At 41.5% G+C, this 18,879-nt stretch overlaps 1 protein-coding gene across 1 annotated transcript in view; it reads right to left on the bottom strand.

Moving 5' to 3' along the window:
* The window catches only part of brinp2 (bone morphogenetic protein/retinoic acid inducible neural-specific 2), a 210,646-nt gene that overhangs the window by 109,756 nt on the left and 82,011 nt on the right, over nt 1–18,879 (bottom strand). Inside the window, exon 2 of the mRNA XM_053438689.1 lies at nt 6,724–7,167. Within this exon, the coding sequence (XP_053294664.1) occupies nt 6,724–7,106 (383 nt within the window). The 5' untranslated portion in view covers nt 7,107–7,167. The remainder of the gene's footprint in view (nt 1–6,723; nt 7,168–18,879) is intronic.

Raw genomic sequence — 18,879 nt, 5'->3', positions numbered from 1 at the left:
CAAAGGATCAATATTTCATGTCGGTTTCATAAGTGTAATGATGTGAAAACAATAACCTTCACATTGACAATCACATAGAAAATGCTCAGCACCCTCAGCTAAGAGTAGTGTTATTTTCTCGTTTTTATCTGGTCGTGGAAAAAGACGACATTTCACTCGGGTTTGGCGCTGTTGCCTTGGAGCTCATGTTGTCAGGCCCCCCCCGGCCTTGTTTCTCTGCCACTGTCATTGTTTTCATACAGACTGAGAGGAAGTGTGCCAGTGGTCTTGAGGAGCACATAGTGGGATGCCTTGGCTGAAATACCAGAGTGCTTTGTTGTTGTGGGTAGCAGGGGATTCAGCAATCAAATCAACAAGGAAAAAAATAAACAATCTCAGAAATTTACGCACGCACTTTGGAGGCACACACAACACAAACACGGAGGCCATGAATCTCTGGCGGCGCGGAGGAGAGACGAGAGGCAGCACTCAATTCTGACATAACCGCTGCTACATATGAGTGAGTCATGGCTGGATTGGGGTCTGATATAAGGGCTCATCCAGATTTTTAGAGCTTGCTGAAGTGATGAGGGAATTGATTGAGGATGAGCTGGAGGGACAGGATGCTGCACTGGTTACTAAGTAACTGACAATTACTTTGCGTCAAACTGGAAACAGCTGCTGAAAGGAAAGAGACTCAACATCTATATGTCATTAAAGAGACGTCTGTCGGTAACAGTTGACACAAAGCAAATTGCTCTGCAGGATGTGTAATCAACAACATACAACAAATGACATTTGATTTTTGCTGGAATATCTGATTTTGCAATACAACATCTGCTTGTACCGACTACATAACAAAGCCATGAATGTTTCAATAACCTTAAACCAAACTCACTTACTCTACCATTTCTAACAATAACTCCTCAATCCATTTACTTTCAATTGTGTTACAAACTGTTTCTTCCAATCAATGTTGTAAATACAGTTATTTTGCTGGGAGATGGGCTGTCTGTGAGATTTCTACGTTTTTTCCTCTGTTAATATTTTTTGTTTTTTCATATTTTTGTCCTTTCGGTTGTTGAGGGTTAAGGGCAGAGGATGTTAAGCCTTGTTAAGCCCAATGAGACAAATGGTGATTTGTAAATATGGGCTATACAAAACAAATTTGATTGATTGAAACCAAACTGACTTTGTTGTAAATAACTCAAAGGTTCAAGTCTTTTGGACATTCAACTTGCTGCCTCTTGGATACTGTACATGAATGGAAGGCTTCATTCATTCATTAAAAACATCACATCCAAACATAATCGTGTCAGGGATTTCAGGGATCATGTTTGCTGGCACCAATTGGGGCCACAATTAAGTTATTGTATGAGAATATAATTATTAAAGTAAAGAGTTGCTCGGATTAAACAGGGAGTTGCTCCAAATAGTTACACAACCTAAACAAGCAAGAAAAGCTTGGCATTTGCCTTCCAGGAGACGAACACCCAGGCCTCACTGGCTGCGTGGGCGTGTATGCCACAGGACGGGCTTTTCATTTCAGTGTCAATGTTGACAGGTGGGAGCAGCCCCACTGCCTGCAAGAGACAAGCCTCTCAGGTGCATGCGTTTGAGCTACACCACTCTTTTGTTCAGAGCAAGATAGACATTGAAAATGACCTTCACCACAGTTTCTACCTGTTGAACATGTCACAAACATAAATATTTGCATCACTTCCTGTCCCTGTTTCAAAGTAAAATCAATCCAGGGTTTCTGCTGTCTAAATCTATTAATTTGCTTTAACAAGATTTTCATTTTCATTGCAGGACCAGCAGATAATGGCTTCATACTGTAGGGTCCTGACATTTTGTTGAGTAAATTGTCCTTCTTATATTTTTGAAAAAATAGGGTATTCAAACATGTAGCAGCTCATGTAGCAGCTCAGCAGCAGACGCGCTCCATGGAACAACAACAGATGCATTTGAGACGCAGCAGATCAGTGAGGCAGCTGTCACATGCTGCAGACACTCCGAGAGAGTCAGGTCTTTTTCACACCTGAAAATCTAGACCACGGTCCGAAGCAAGGTTCATTTTGGTTTCACATTGAAATGCAGGGACCGGACTAAAGACTTTTCCATATGTATCTATTCTTGACATTGTTTGTTAGCGGAATTGTCTTTGAATGGAGAAAATAGTTTCACTTTGTTAATTTCATTTTCACTGTTACTGTCATTATCGTATCACTATCAGCTAAATGAATGTATTTGTCATTCAAACATTACATTGTCTGATGCAAAGACGGCAAGCAATCCTGTGAGCTTCCTGCTTGAGACTACATATTTAGGCCCGATCTAATTTTGGTTATCGTTCACAGCTTTCGTGTTTGGTCCTGACCTTTGAACTTGCCAAATAACCAATAAAATCCTAGGAGGTTGACAACAGGAAGAGTTAGGAAGAAAAAAAAAATGGCCAAAAATAAGAAGTCAGAAAAGTTAGTATTTGTGTCTCGGAGAAAGCGGCGCACATCAGGAGGAGTTTGCCATGTTGCCTTATCATGGTTCATTCAAAGTGTCCTGCAGCTAAAAGAAGACTCATATGACAATCTGCCCCACTTATGGAAACTTCACCTGTCATTTCACACTTCACTTCCCTTTCATCTGTAAGCGATGCTGTCATTTCCATTTCATTCAAGTGGAGGCAGAGGGAGAGTGAGAGGAAGGGAAGGCGTCAGAGAGGGAGGAAGACGGAGGGAGACAGGAAAAGACTTGTCATTCTGTATTTGTAAAAGCAAAAGCACCTGAGACTGTGCACACAGGGACGTAGTCTGCTGAAGAAACTGATGGATGAGGAACGGATAAAAGTAGCTTTGATAGAGATGTGTCTCACCTCCTGCTGTCCAAGTGACCAGAGGAGCAGCAGAGAACTGAAACAGGCACCAGTGGAGAGTGGCTGTATAAATGCAAACCAGCCTGTCACACATCTTCAGCTGACTTTGCTATTGATGAAAAAAACAGCCAGGACGAGAGAGGAAGTGAGCCAGAGTCTGTATGATTCACTTCAAAAGGGACCGTATAGGGAAGTGTTTGAAAAAGTCTTTTGAAACATAGTCACAGTCCCCTCCTATGACATCAAAGAAATAGAAGCCACAGATAATTATAATATATAAGGGGAATCTATGTTTATGACAGAACAAATGCACGTGACAACATTCAAGTTATGCTTTAAAATAATATTTTGAGTTTTAAAGAGCTAATGAACTGAGGAAAGGAAGGATACACATCTCTTAGTTGAGAAAAAATGGAAATTGAAACTGCAGCCGTAGGAGGATAGAGTATAAATCCATCACATTTTGTTTTCAATTAGCAATAAGGATATTAGTGACAGGGGCAGACATGACCTATGGAGCTGGTGAGGGACTCCACTGCATCATGGACAGACCACACATCTGACAGCCTCTGGACACAGGCAACAAAACACCTGTCTCTGCACTCACTGTCCAAAGACTGACTACTGTGTCCCACCCTGAGAATTGTAGGACTATCTAGAAAATGATCTAGCTGCATCTTTGGAGTTCTCGTCTTTATATTTCTCAAACGGAAACTAGATAGATTAAATAACAATGATGGTTGGGTTCACCTTTGGGTCAGTCCCAACCTCTAACGCTGTCAGGTTCTTCACACTAAGGACTGCTTTTGGCTTCCACATCACCTACAACCTTTACCACACCACAAAACATCTCACACTGTAAAAAGGGTGAACCAGAGCCTCTACTCTGTGAGGACGCTGAAGAAAGATACACTCAGTACAAAGGAAGGTTTAGACGCTCTGCCAGTGTGCAGTGGACAGCGTCATGGCGTGGTACAGCAGCTGTACCAAACAGGAGAGCTCTTAATAGGTCGGTACATGTCTGCCCTGCTCCACTGGCAACCATCTCCCCCCACTGGAGACATTAATACATAAAGGTGTTGACGTTGACCTTTCTCTCATCATAAATGCTGATAAAGCAGCGTTGTCATGATGCTATATCTTCGTTTACAAGTCTTGACCAACCTCATGGACATTCATGAGGGATTCACTAATAACAAATATAGATACATACATAAGAGTTAATGTCATCATGTTGCAAAGTCACTTCAGAGATCTTTATAGAAATAACTTACAAACACGAGCATGGATTGAACATTTAAACGGCAGGAATTGTGTGAAACGTTAACACTTCTCAGCAGGGTCCAACTCGGGCCACTGACCACAACTAGTAAAGATACGTAGCGCTAATGTTAACATTCTATAAATAACAACGATTAATGAATAATTTACAGTCATCACATGCGGCTCCCTCTGTACCTTGTACCTTGATGAAACTGTTCTCTGCATCCTACTCATCCTATTGCAGTGAATTATATCCTGCTTAGATGTATGTGTTCAACAGTGTTGTATGTAGAGTAGACAGGCCGAACTCTGTCGTCTCTTCATGAATAATATTCCTTTTGAAGCTTCACAATAAAGCTTATTTCAGAGTCTTGTTAAATGTATTGATTTCTCCGGATTATAAAAGACATGGCAGGACTGTGTTGGATCCTGTACATGTTACAGCTCTGCAGAAGGTGACTTTTTTTTAAATTTGAAAATATTTTTTATGAGTTTTATGAGTTTTTACGAGCTGTCAAGAAGGACGTTATCCCGTCACATCTTTTAAATTGGACCGCCCCAGGAAGGTGAGAGCTGGCTGCACGGACACTCGTGTTTCTATGACTATAATGAACCTTTGCTATATATTATTTATATTACAAGTTGTAATTACTGCTCCTTAAACTAGTTAAAGCCTGAATTCCATTTACCCCTGGTCCTGCTGAGCTCATGATTCAGAAGAGAAAGAATCAGCAAAAAGGGACTGGAGCCAAATGCGTTGCCAGTTCAATGTACAACAGTCGCATCTCCTTCTTCTTTGACTCAAAAAAGAACACCATTTTTTTTCCATTTATTTATTCACAGATTACATGAAGGCAGGTTTAGAAGTTCTGCTTTAATCTGCCAGACACGATACATTCACCTTTCCCTCTGTATCTCTTTAGATGCTCTTTAAAGAATCCACCTCAGAACAGTGTTTTATTTACTTGAATTTGCAGAGTCCGCATGAATGTCAGCAGCAGAGCGAGCTTACTGGAAAATTAATTCACAGCCGAGATAAAAAGACGGAAGAAATCTCTCCAAAAAAGCTGGTTTTGAATTAATTAGTTAATAAAATGTCCAAACGGGCCAGTCAAAGAACAGGAGACACACTAAAAGCAATCTCCTTTAGCTTCACACACACACACTAAACAGTCCATTATCAGCAGAAAGGAGATACTGCTGTCACACAGGTCCGGCGAGCAGTAGCGATGGAAATTAAATTTCATCCATCCAGCAAATTTTGATGCAAAGAGCTATGTTTGACAATAAGTATTTTAAGTAAAAGTAACAGAGCAGCATTTCATTACACGCACTCATGCACATAGATTCTTTGATGAATTTAGGAGTTAGTGCTGCATTATTCAAACTGTAGAGAGTTCAGTGGAAGAATCATTTTGTTTCGGGGTTTTGTTATTCAAAATGAAAAACAAAACCCACTGGTACTGGGTGGGAGTTGTTGCCAAGAGGTCACATGTTCCAATCCCTGGATGGCAGTGAGAACGACGGATGGGGGAGAAGTGAATAAACACTTGAGAAAGGTACTTAACCCCCCCCAAAACTGCTCACCAGGCACCCAGTACTCTGGGTGTGGGCGTATGCTCACTACTCATGAATTGGTAACATTTCCTGGAAAAAGATTGAATGCCACATAAATGCTGGACAAAAATACCTCCTCTCTGAACAGTATTCTGAAGCTGTGACGAAAAGGACATTTATGCAACTTGTCTTTTAACACTCAAACCTTCATTTAATGTACATTTGTTCCATACGGTAATAAAGGAACTGGAAGGACTGCTTGCACCTGTATACAGTCATAACCAGGCTCATGTGTGGACAATGTTTTAAATTGGAACTCAATGCCATCCTTCGGGCTCAAGGTGTTTAGCAGGTTGCTTGACCAGGGACTCGTTGACCAGGGCCGGCTGCTTGACCTAATTGGATTTCCTTTAGATTTTCTGGTACAAATGGTTTAATAATGACAAGGATGTTATTTACTGTAGTCAAAGCTGTAACTGTAACATAATCGAAACAAATGCTAAATACCTCGTCTAAAGTATAAAGACCCAGTAAGATCAGATTCAATTTAATTTCAGATTCAGATTAAAATATTATAACGCAGGGCTGATGTGCTGTATGAATATACATGTATATGTGTGGACTCTGACTCTGGTACGAAGTGGCTCAGATTTGTTCTTTTGTCAACACGTTACAAAGAAGGCCGATCTGCCTTCTCCACATTAATCACCAGATTCATCATCATATGACTAACTTGTGGTTTTATGTTTTCAAAACGTACAATACATCTTTGAACTGTTGATGCAAGTTAAGTTCACGAGTTGAAGCAGGGAAACTTCTGTGTCTAAGTCAAGCCAGTTTGAGACAACTGAAGCTTATTAGCCGTGAATTCTTACATACGTGGTAATGACTACTATTTTTAAAGTTCAAAAAAGACTAATTCACATCATGTTCTGGGTTAGTTCAACCGTTATTCAGTAGAAGCAGTTTTCCCTTTTTCCCTTTTTCTTTTGTTTGGAGCCAAAATATTAGTTTTCACAGCGTTCATACACAAGGCTGCAGAACTTTCTTACCTGTAAATCTTGTATCTGGTAGAAAATCCCTGCTGGAACCGCTCTCTGAACTCTGTGTACTCCGGACATCTGTGGAAAGGTCCCTTCTCTGAAAGCAGCCAGTCCAGCTGCCCCCCACTCTGCCTCGTGCTGAAGCCCCACGATGAGGTGCTGGAGGGGGACGAGGAGGATGAGGACGAGGAGGATGAGGCAGACGCTAGCGAACTATGGATTGGCTTCCCGCTCTGTCCCCCGCCGCCCACTTGTTCAGCACGGGTGGGCCATGGCTGCCATAGCAACACCCAAGGCAACCATAGGAGCATCAAGGAGGACGCTGACCATCTAGCAAGGCACGCAGAGCCATGGGAGCACCTCTCTCTTCTGATTGGCCAAGGAGTTGCCATGGTGGTGATGTACTAGGGCACCTGGGACCGGCATTTCTTCTGACAGTCACCTCCCACTGGCCTGAAAAACCAAACACAGAAACATTTGGCGTTAATTACAAAAACAATGATAAGAGATTAAAACACTTAGTTTATAATTTTTACCTCCACCAAGGAGGTCCTTTTTTCACCCCTATACACACAGGATTACCCATAAAACAATGAACAGATTATTTTCCAGAAAGAAAATCACAGGTCTTGATCACAACTGTCTATATTTAGGGAACTCATATCTATGTGTCTGGTGCAGCTGGATTGACTTTACGGGGCCTACTGGGCTATGTAGGCACTTCTTAAATGAAGTTTGTTATGATTGTAAGACTCTGCTGTTTAAACATTGTGTTTTCAGTTCAGAATTATAATTAATCTAGTTTAATTCAATCATAACAGTATGACTCCTTGTCTGTTCGGACTCGTGGAAGGTTTCCTCTGCATATCCTGGACTCGTGTTGTTATAAAACCATGAACAATAATTAAATGCAGGAATCAGAGAGATTTGCTTTTTTTTCTTTTCTAACTCCATTAAATATTTACCCCACTGATCAGCTCAGTGCCTATGGTTGATATCCTGGGAACAATTTGCACTTTTATGTGGCAGATATCTCAGATCAGGAAACAATTCTGATGCAGTTCAACAGTATCCCGTTAGTGCCTTTGTTAGTCAAGCCTACAAATCATGGCTGGCATTACTCCCCAGTTCCTCTGAGGGACACATGGAGGTAATTTGTATTTATTGCTAAATAAATCTGTTTGATAATGAGCACCACTAAAGTACAATAAACCAAATCAATTGTTGTTCCCCGTGTCTGAATCAATTCTTTATATGATATGCTTACATGCTTTGTATTCTTAATAAAAGATCCTTTAATAAATTATCTGAAATTTCTAGCGATCTACTGTTACGTGACGAGTTGTGTTGACATCAACGTTTTGCACTAACTGCCCCATGCATCTACTCCTTTCACACAGCACCACCAACACCTGTGTGAGAGTGACTGTCGAACATTTAAGAATGATATAAAATAATCTGATGACAAAGCCTCTTATTGGTAATAAATAAGTGTACAATAATAAACTGGCATTAATAAACTTGTTCACAAATTAATTGTATGTATAAATACAAAGCTAAGATTAAGTAAAGTTATTAATTGGTCAACCAGTAACCCAGTAAGCCTAACCCATCAACAGATGGTTCAAATGATAACAAAAAAGGGACAGAAAACAACATTAAACACTATTCATCAAGGATTTCATAAATCATTGATTGAATTTAAAAACCTCCTTGAAAATGTGTTTTAAATTAGAAATAAATAACTGTATTCACAAACTGATCAGGCATTTGAATGGGCTGAAATGTGATATGTTAAGTCATTCAGCCTGTGCATTTAGCTTCTCTGTGTCAGGGTCTTTCTACATGCATGTCGGAGGGAAAGGAGAAGGTAGCAGAAGTGTTGCACAGTTGTATCTGCATGACACAAGCTCTCTCTAATTGGCCAATCACGTGGCTAATTGTTTTCCCTCTTACAGTGGGTCTCCACTGAGTGCAGTCAGGCACGGTACTGAGTGGCAGTTCATCCGAGACTCTGAGCATAAGAAATCTGCTTTGTGTTGTGCAGGTATAATGAAAGCTGTCATGCAGCCAGTGCAGCAGGTATCTGTTCCCACCCATACTTCGTAGAAGCAACTGGAAAACAGAAGGAAAAAAGAAACGAAAAGGACAAGTGATGGAAAGGACATCACCAAATCACCAAAACTACCGCAACTCCAGCCAAGTCACAGAAGCATTTCAGCCTCTCCTCTTCCTCCTGGAGAAAGCCTTTGTGTTTGACAACAACACGCCACCAATAAGTCATATAAGAACTAAAAATAACTTGAATGGTACGTCTACATAAATATATTTTTGTTTAATAAATTATTAACCGGATTTTTTTTTGGGTCTGGACGCCAGAAATTGAGATGTTTGGAAACTACGACGCACACACTCACAACTGCTTGCTGATGAGTCTTTTTGTTATAACACAACCTTTCCTGATTCATCAGGCTCTTATCAAATAACCAGACATCTGCCTTGGCTACCAACCAGCCTTGGCCACCAGTATAGAATGCAACCTGGATATCAGTGTATCGGTGTTGCTGATCCTGTCGTCTTTGCTAAAAACTGCTGTGCAGTTAAATTCTGCATTTTATAATGATGCACCTGCTTACTATCATAGAAACAATCTACGACAATTATCAAGTCCCTTAAGGACCTCAGCATGGCACACTTGCCTTCATGTTTACACTGAGACACGCATGCCAAGTGTACATGATATATGTATGATTTGAAATGTGTTTTCAGGCAAGTTAGCATGGATGAGGATTAAAACTGATATAGAGCCAAAACACACATGTGAACAGAGATCATCTCAGTTTCCAAACGCCGTTTTCAAATGAAAACGCAGTCGCATATGGATGTAGCCTAAGACTCCAGATCAGGAGTCATGTCATGTGAAGTAGTGATCCCACAACTCAACTCATGTGAACTTACATATTAATAGAGTGTATACACAGCAGAATAAAATAAATTTAGCCAGACACATACCATACACTGGCAAAGCTGTTGCTATAAAAGTGCTACTGAAGTTTTCCTCACAACACCGTGTGTCCATTTGATGGCTTTGTAAAGTGTGTGCATTACGTTAATGGCTAAAATCAAGTCTCACATGAATGAAAAGCTTTGTTTACTGGCCGATGATTCAAACAAAAGAGCATCTTCATACTTCATAAAGTATGATCACTGACCCTGAGACAACACAGCTCAGCTTCACACTCGCTCAACGGACAAAAGTGAAATGAGCTCATTAAAAGTTTCTGAACGACTGAAAGTCACCTGCAGGCGGCTCTGAGTGGAGAATGTGCAAATTGTGTGCGTTTTTTTTTTTATACTGCGTTTGGAGAAACGTGTCATCGCCTGCCTCCACACAGAGCAGCGGTGTTAGCGAATCACACCGCAGCTCGAGTGTGAGGAGCCGGGTCTCACAGCCAACTCCACAGGACATTGCCTTTATTTAGACGGAGCAGGCAAACACGCACACTGCAGTAAAAAAAAAATTCTAAGGTGACACTTTGAAACAGACTTTGCAGTGCCCTAAAAAAAAAGTCAAGGCACGCTCTTCACTTATCTGTTAATGACTGGCAGCACTGCTGGGTGGAGCCTTCAGGGAAAAATCTGTATTTCAGAGTGGATACGTAGAGCAGTGGAGAAGATGCTTTAAGTGGGCTGGGAAGCTTAGTATTCCCTGTTTATCTTAAATTCAAATTAGAGAATTAAGTTCAGGTGGATAACTGCGGGCTCAGACATGAAAATACAATACTCAGAGCACAGCTTTTTTCATTTTCACTCGCTGCACCAGGAGAACACTGCAGTTTAAGAAGCGATTAGTAAAAGTCATCCGTCAAACGAATGTATTCATGCAAGTCAGGGAAGGACGGAAACTTAGATGAACGTGAACGCATGCAGTGGCTGTATAGGGCTTTTTAAAGTTATTTTCTTAAATAACTATTTTAACTGTTTATTATGTCACTGGCAGGAGACCGAATGATATTCTAGGACAGCTACACATTGAAGGCCAAGTAAGTACTAACAAGAATAAAACAACAGGAAAAACCTTTCTTGTCTTTTCCAAAAACTATGAAATCGCATATCATAGTGTACTGTTTGTAAAAAAAGGTTATTAGGTAACTGAAAAAGCCTGTTTAAAGCTATAATTTAAATGAAAAACCAGGTTTGGACTAAATACTTAAGGCAATCTAATCTTTAGGAATATTTGATTATCAATTCATTTTTACCTCCAAATTACCTACTTTCCAAAAACATTAATATAAAAATCCTCTATTCTGACACAATTTAAGAGATCAACTTGTTTATGAAATTGAACTTTCTGTTTGTCTAATACTACTAGGCTGCCAGACTGTCACCATTACTGAATATGTTTATCTTTATTTGATTTTATATTTTTATATCCCTGGTTTTGTTTTTTAAATTGTACTGTTCAGTAATTTTTTATTCAAATAGGCTTACATATGATATACCATAATTTACAGGGTATGTTAGTCGAAATGCACAACTTTGTATAGCTTGAGCAATGTATACTGTTTTGTATGCTACTGGATGCCTAAATGTCCCTCTATCCATCTATATATACACTCCTGATCAAAATCTTAAGACCAGTTAAAAAATTGCATGAATTTGCATTTTGCACTGTTGTATCTTAGGGAGGTTCTAAGTAGAGCTTCAAAATGCAAGAAGAAGAAATGGGAACAAGAGACCAAAAGTTGTGAGCAGGCAATTTATTGAAAACAACAATTTAACTGAAGTAGGCTGTTCATCAGCTGATCAAAAGTTTAAGACCACAGCCTTTAAAAGCCAAAATCTGTGCAAAAATTTGGATTCCATGTCATTTCCTGTCAAGTAATCACACTGTGAAGATCTCTTGATGGCAAAGGCAAAAAAGCTCACCGTCTTTGAACGTGGTAGGATTGTTGAACTGCATAAACAAGGCCTCTCACAACGTGCCATCGCTGCTGAGGTTGGACGCAGTAAGACAGTCATTTTGCATTTCTTAACAGATCCTCAGGGTTATGGAACAAAAAAATCTCACCGGCGCTGAGCCGGAGGATCCGAATGGCTGTCCGTCAAGACACGGGACGATCCTCGTCCCAAATTAAGGCCATTACTGGTGCTGACTGCAGCCCAATAACCATCAGCCTAACCTAACCCTAACCCATCTGCGAAGGAAGGGCTTCAAAACAAGAAACGTCTTCAAAGGCCCCGTCTCCTTCAACGCCACAAAATTGCCCGTTTAGACTTTGCAAGGGAGCACCAAACATGGGACATTCAAAGGTGGAAGAAAGTTTTATTCTCTGACGAGAAAAAATTTAACCTTGATGGTCCTTATGGCTTCCAACGTTACTGGCATGACAAGGAGATGCCACCTGAGATGTTTTCTACGCGGCACAGTGGAGGGGGCGCCATCATGATCTGGGGTGCTTTTTCCTTCAATGGAACAATGGAGCTCCAGGTTGTGCAGGGGCGTCAAACAGCAGCTAGCTATGTGGAGATGCTGCAGCCTGCATCCCTCATGACTGAGGGCCCTCGTCTGTGTGGTAACGACTGGGTTTTTCAGCAGGACAACGCTCCGATTCACAATGCCCGTCTGACAAAGACTTTTTTCCAGGAAAATAACATCACTCTTTTGGACCATCCTGCATGTTCCCCTGATCTTAATCCAATTGAGAACATTTGGGGATGGATGGCAAGGGAAGTTTACAAAAATGGACTTCAGTTCCAGACAGTGGATGCCCTTCGTGAAGCCATTTTCACCACTTGGCGCAACATTCACACTAGCCTTTTGGAAACACTTGCATCAAGCATGCCAAAACGAATTTTTGAAGTGATCAACAATAATGGTGGAGCTACTCATTACTGAGTCAGTTTTTGACACTTTAATTTCTGTTTTAGGAGGTTTTTTTTTATTTTTTAGCTGTGGTCTCAAACTTTTGATCAGCTGATGAACAGCCTACTTCAGTTAAATTGTTGTTTTCAATAAATTGCCTGCTCACAACATTTGGGCTCTTGTTCCCATTTCTTCTTTTTGCATTTTGAAACTCTACTTAGAACCTTCCTAAGATTCAACAGTGCAAAATGCAAATTCATGCAATTTTTTAACTGGTCTTAAGATTTTGATCAGGAGTGTATATATATATACAGTGCCTTGCATAAGTATTCACCCCCTTTGGACTTTTCTACATTTTGTCATGGTATGACCACAGATTAAAATGTATTTCATCGTGAGTTTATGTAATGGACCAACACAAAAGAGTGCATCATGTGGAAGTGGGGGGAAATATTACATGGATTTCACAATTATTTACAAATAAAAATCTGAAAAGTGTTGAGTGCATATGTATTCACCCCCTTTACTGTGAAACCCCTAACAAAGATCTGGTGCGACCAATTGCATTCACAAGTCACATTTGCAAGTCACATAATTAGTAAATAGGGTCCACCTGTCTGCAATTTAATCTCAGTATAAATACACCTGTTCTGTGACGGACTCAGAGTTTGTTGGAGATCATTACTGAACAAACAGCATCATGAAGACCAAGGAGCTCACCAAACAGGTCAGGGATAAAGTTGTGGAGAAATATGAAGCAGGGTTAGGTTATAAAAAAATATCCAGAGCTTTGAACATCTCTCTGAGCACCATAAAATCCATCATAAGAAAATGGAAAGAATATGGCACAACCGCAAACCTACCAAGAGGAGGCCGTCCACCCAAACTGAAGAGTCGGACAAGGAGAAAATTAATCAGAGAAGCAACCAGGAGGCCCATGGTTACTCTGGAGGAGTTGCAGAGATCCACAGCTGAGGTGGGAGAATCTGTCCACAGGACAACTATTAGTCGTCTACTCCACAAATCTTGCCTTTATGGAAGAGTGGCAAGAAGAAAGCCATTGTTGAAAGGGATCCATAAAAAATCCCGTTTGGAGTTTGCCAGAAGCCATGTGGGAGACACAGCAAACATGTGGAAGAAGGTGCTCTGGTCAGATGAGACCAAAATTGAACTTTTTGGCCTCAATGCAAAACGCTATGTGTGGCGAAAACCCAACACTGCCCATCACCCTGAGCACACCATCCCAACAGTGAAACATGGTGGTGGTAGCATCATGCTGTGGGGATGCTTCTCTTCAGCAGGTACAGGGAAACTGGTCAGAATAGAGGGAAAGATGGATGGAGCCAAATACAGGGAAATCCTTGAAGAAAATCTGATGCAGTCTGCAAAAGACTTGAGACTGGGGCGGAGGTTCATCTTCCAGCAGGACAATGACCCTAAACATACAGCCAGAGCTACAAAGGAATGGTTTGGATTAAAGAATGTTAATGTCTTAAAATGAACCCGAGACCTCAATCCAATAGAGAATCTATGGCAAGACTTGAAGATTGCGGTTCACAGACGGTCTCCATCCAATCTGACTGAGCTTCATCTTTTTTGCCAAGAAGAATGGACAAACCTTTCCATCTCTAGATGTGCAAAGCTGGTAGAGACATACCCCAAAAGACTTGCAGCTGTAATTGCAGCGAAAGGGGGTTCTACCAAGTATTGACACAGGGGGGTGAATACTTATGCACCCAACAGATGTCAACTTTTTTGTTCTCATTATTGTTTGTGTCACAATAAAATTTATTTTGCACCTCCAAAGTACTATGCATGTTTTGTTGATCAAACGGGAAAAAGTTTATTTAAGTCTATTTGAATTCCAGTTAGTAACAGTACATAATGGGAAAAAGTCCAAGGGGGGTGAATACTTATGCAAGGCACTGTATATATATATATATATATATCCATCTATCTCAGGTGCGGTGGTGTACTGTAGCCCTGTCCTCTCACAGCAAGAAGGCGTGAAACCAGCCGGCTGGCATGGCTTTTCTTTGTGGAGCTTGCATGTTCTCCCAGGGCCTCGCATGTCTTTTTCGGTGTGGTGCATTGTGCGTACATCTCGCTCTGAAGACATGCTGGTTGAGTTAAATGGCAAGCCTACATTTGCAGGATGGACTGGCGAGCTGCCCAGGATGTACCCTACCTCTCACCCCCTTCGACCCTAAAAAGTTTGGACGGATGCCAAATCAAACACTGACCTGTAGCCGAACACGGTTTGTGTTAATGTAACAAGCTTCTACCTCTGCTTCGTCATTATTGAGCCACTTGGTTTGAAAATGAAAAGCAAAGACCTTGAGTGCATACCATATACTTAAATAACTATTTATATATGCATGTACACACCTACACATGCTACATACATGTTAGGGCTGATAACGATCTATCGATGAATTCCTTTTCCATTCCAAGGCAGAGTGAGATTTGCCTTTCAGATGAAGTTCTGTAACTTCTTGAAACGCACCTCTCGCAGAAATAAGGAATCCCTATAGCTGCCTGGCCTCCTCTCCTCTGAGACCCCCCTACTAATTATAAAATGCATAAAACATGCCAGCGAATGCCAGCTAGACAAAAGAGAGGAATTGCGAATTTTTAGCCTTGACATTTAATGTTCGCCTTGCATTATTCACACAGCCTTTGTGTATTTACCCTTCTCCCTCCCCAGCTCGGGGGAGATTGAGGTAAGGCAAAATGGCACGAGCATTTCAAATCCATATTGGAGATGGGGAGGAGGGGAGCTGAGGTCTTCCAGGTGGAATGGAAGAAATCGACCATGTGTCGCACTTAAATAACATCTTGGAGACGACAGTAGAGTCAAGGGGGGACCCGGGGCTTATGTTTATCGGATTGTTTTCTCCCTGCGCCTTCACTAGGCTTCGTGTGTAAGGCGCAGGTTGTTTAACTGTGTTTGCAGAAAAAAAGGGAGAAGACAAGAGGGAAATGAGAAACATCAGGAAGGCTGAGAGCGTTGACGGAGGAAATGAGAGGGAGGGAAACGAGGAGAGACAGACGGGGAGCGGGCAGGGGAAATGGCTCTTGAAAATGTGCAGCTCATTCCCTGTAGAGCTGCCTCCCTTAAACTCCCCACCCAGCCGCAGAGTGGCCCGGCTGAAGGCGACCTCCTGACTACCCAAAGTAATTTGTGCTCAAGTTGGAAAGGCAGAGAATTACGAGGGTAAGCTGCTGTCCTAGTTTTCCCCTACCACAAGTATGAAAATAAAACTTGTTTTCATTTTCAGGCAGCATACAGATCATAAACCTGGTCCAGAATTCATCAGCTCAACGTCTGTGCACTGCAATCACTGCAGCTGGGAATCCTTATTGGGTGTGACTCACATACAGTATGAACCTCATGTCGGCTTGTAGCTGCGGATCTAAAAATCTGTGTGTGTGTGTCTGTGTGTGTGGGTGCGTGCGTGCGTGCGCACCTGGCAAACATTAGAGCAGGTGGAGGTCCATCAGCATTAGAGGCCAGCTGCACCCCTCAGCACCAGCAGCTCACCACTCAACTCTCAGCGCTTATGCTAGTCAGCAGCAATAGCGAGCCAGATGCACACCTGCTCTCAGCGCCAACCAACCCCCACCCCCACCTCTCCCTCTTGCGATTCAGGTCCACCATACATAGGTTGGACTTGGATTGAGGGGGGGGGCAAAGAGGAGAGAACTGAGAGGGGGACGAAAGTTTGAAGTGAAGGATTGATGCTAACGGTACGGGACGCCAGTCAGAGAGAGACAAACAGGGACGTTAAGAGGGAGCGACAGGAGGAGAGACAGGTGCATCCAGAGGGAGCGACCAAAGGGACAAGGAGGGACTCAGATCCACATTTAGATGTGTGCGAGGGTTTGGGTGTGAATAGCAAAGGCTGCTGGCTCAAAGTTTTGATGTGGTGAAAAGGACCAGAGAAAAAAGAGGGGTCTTTAAAAGCTGGTCCAATCGGTGGCTCATTAAAAACACACACAAGAAGGTTTTTTTTGTCTTTTCTACATAGCTTTTAGGTATTTCAGTTTCTAAATGTATATACTGTGTACACACAGGGTTGGCATTAGAGACGAGATCTCTTCAGAGAGTGGAAAGTTTTATTCACATAGGAGATATACATAACTTGGGTCTACAAAACATATGCTCACAGAAAACACTGGGCAATGGGGGAATCATTTTCAGTTTGAGTCACTAGAATCATTCAAATGTAAAAATCAGCTGTGATTGGACAGACTAGGGAACCACCTTGGAACACTGTATCATTGTTTCCACTAACATTGATTAGTAGATGATGTCATTGTCATCTGTTTGTCTGTCAGTCATACAGACAAATACCTCAATATCTACTTTGGTGCAGAGGTGAGGGGTTAGGCCAGGACCCAAGGAGCAGATCTGTTCACACAGGTGGATCCAGGGTTATGTTTTCACTTTCTTTACATGTCAAGAGAGATGGTTAGTTGAGGTATGTGCTCTCAAAGCACCCAACTTTTTAAGATATGTTTACATTCAGTTCTATTGTCCAACACCCACCGTGTTCGTCAAAATTAACCAGCCTGATAAACCTGCTCAACGATCTTCTTTCCTCATAAACATTTAAACGCATGATATTTTATGTGAAATAACTTCCTTGTTTACTTCCTAGCAAGGTTCTTCACTGTTTTTATTTCATTTTACTACAAACTTGCAAATTATTGTCATCAACTGTCAGTGGAGATATTGGGAGCCTGACTGGGTCTCATTTCACTCACATGACTTGTTGTCATGTGCCTGGGTACGGAGATACTAACAAAACAGTGACCAACTCTGACAAGGATTAGTCTAGTGATCTCTCTACTATACAGGATGCTGTAAATCTCAGGTTGGTTTCTCTTACGAGATGCTAGTCTGTAGATCTACTGTAAAAAATTATATAATCTCTTTCATTTCTATGATTTTTTTTTTATATATATATATATACTGTATATATGATAATACTTTATAAATTTACCCTTAGGATGGATATGTCTTACATTTTAGCGTGGCCTCCTGCCTCAAGAATTGTTCAAATATGAAATGCATTGCAATAAAAAATAAATACAAAAAAAAACAAGGTGTCTAAGGGGACCTATTAACAGACCAGGGGCTGGTCTGATACATGTTAACCTGTTCAGACAGAACACAGATAAACGTGATTCGCCTCTGTGTGTGTGCGTGTGTCTTTTAATAAATATGGCAGTTTTCTCTTAACATCTTACTCCTCTTGGCTGCAGTTGACAGTATTTCCAGCTTACATGAACAGCTACATAGTGATCTTTGCAGAGGGTAATATTTGCTCAACATTTGCTTATTCTATTGGGAAATGCTTCTCTGACTTTTGAAGTCATCAGGAGAATGAATTCAATAATCAACCGAGATTCATAATCCGGTTTAACTTGTCTAATAACGAAACATGTTGAAACCGATAAGTGTCAGTTTGGGGAGAGAGCATTAAAAACAATGTCATGCAATTAAAGTGTGAGAAAAAAGGGCGATGAAGGTGCGTCTGACTAGAAATAAAAGAGAGCGACATGATTACACGTTGTTTTTCCCCCCTCAGACCTACAGGGCCTTAAGGCGGAGTCTTTGAACAAGCAGGTGGTAAGATCTCCAATCCCCCCCCCCCCGAAGAAACACATGTACAACACACACACGCATAAGCACAACTGAATTAAGAAGCAGCAGAGCCAGCAATAATGTCAGCGCGCAGCATAATGCCGATAATGTTGGAAGACACACTCTGAAGGGCTCTGTTTGGAAACTAGAACCCCTGCAAATGATATGCTGAGCTGGCTCCCAGTGTGTGTGTGTATGCTTTTACTTAAAGGTTTGCGAGGTCCATTTTGAGAATAAACATTACAGAGTGAGGACATTTTTGGAAAGGGAGGCCTTTTTGCCCGGTCTTCCCTTTTTCAAATGCCTGTTTGAGGGCAAAGACTTGCTTTGACTGTTAGGGTTAGAATTAGGGTAAGGGTAAGGGGCTGGCAACGGCATTATGCCTACGAGTGTCCTCACTAAGATTTGCGTACAAGAATGTGTGTGTGTGTGTGTATGGGTCCGCGTGCAATGCATGTTGCATCCATCTGTGTTAGTGTGTGTGTGTTAGTGTGTAGGTGTGTGTGTGACATTCTCTGGCCAAACTCCAGCTAGACAAACAAACAACCATATGGTCAATTAAGGCTCATCAATACCTCTGTTAACATCTTTACCAGCTGATAATTAAGAAACCAACGGCCTGTCAGCAGCGCTCTCCATGCTGAAA

Source organism: Pleuronectes platessa, chromosome 13, assembly GCF_947347685.1.
Source record: "Pleuronectes platessa chromosome 13, fPlePla1.1, whole genome shotgun sequence".
NCBI lineage: Eukaryota > Metazoa > Chordata > Actinopteri > Pleuronectiformes > Pleuronectidae > Pleuronectes > Pleuronectes platessa.
Note: the sequence above shows the minus strand (reverse complement) of the source record. Positions and strands in the feature narration are given on the sequence as shown.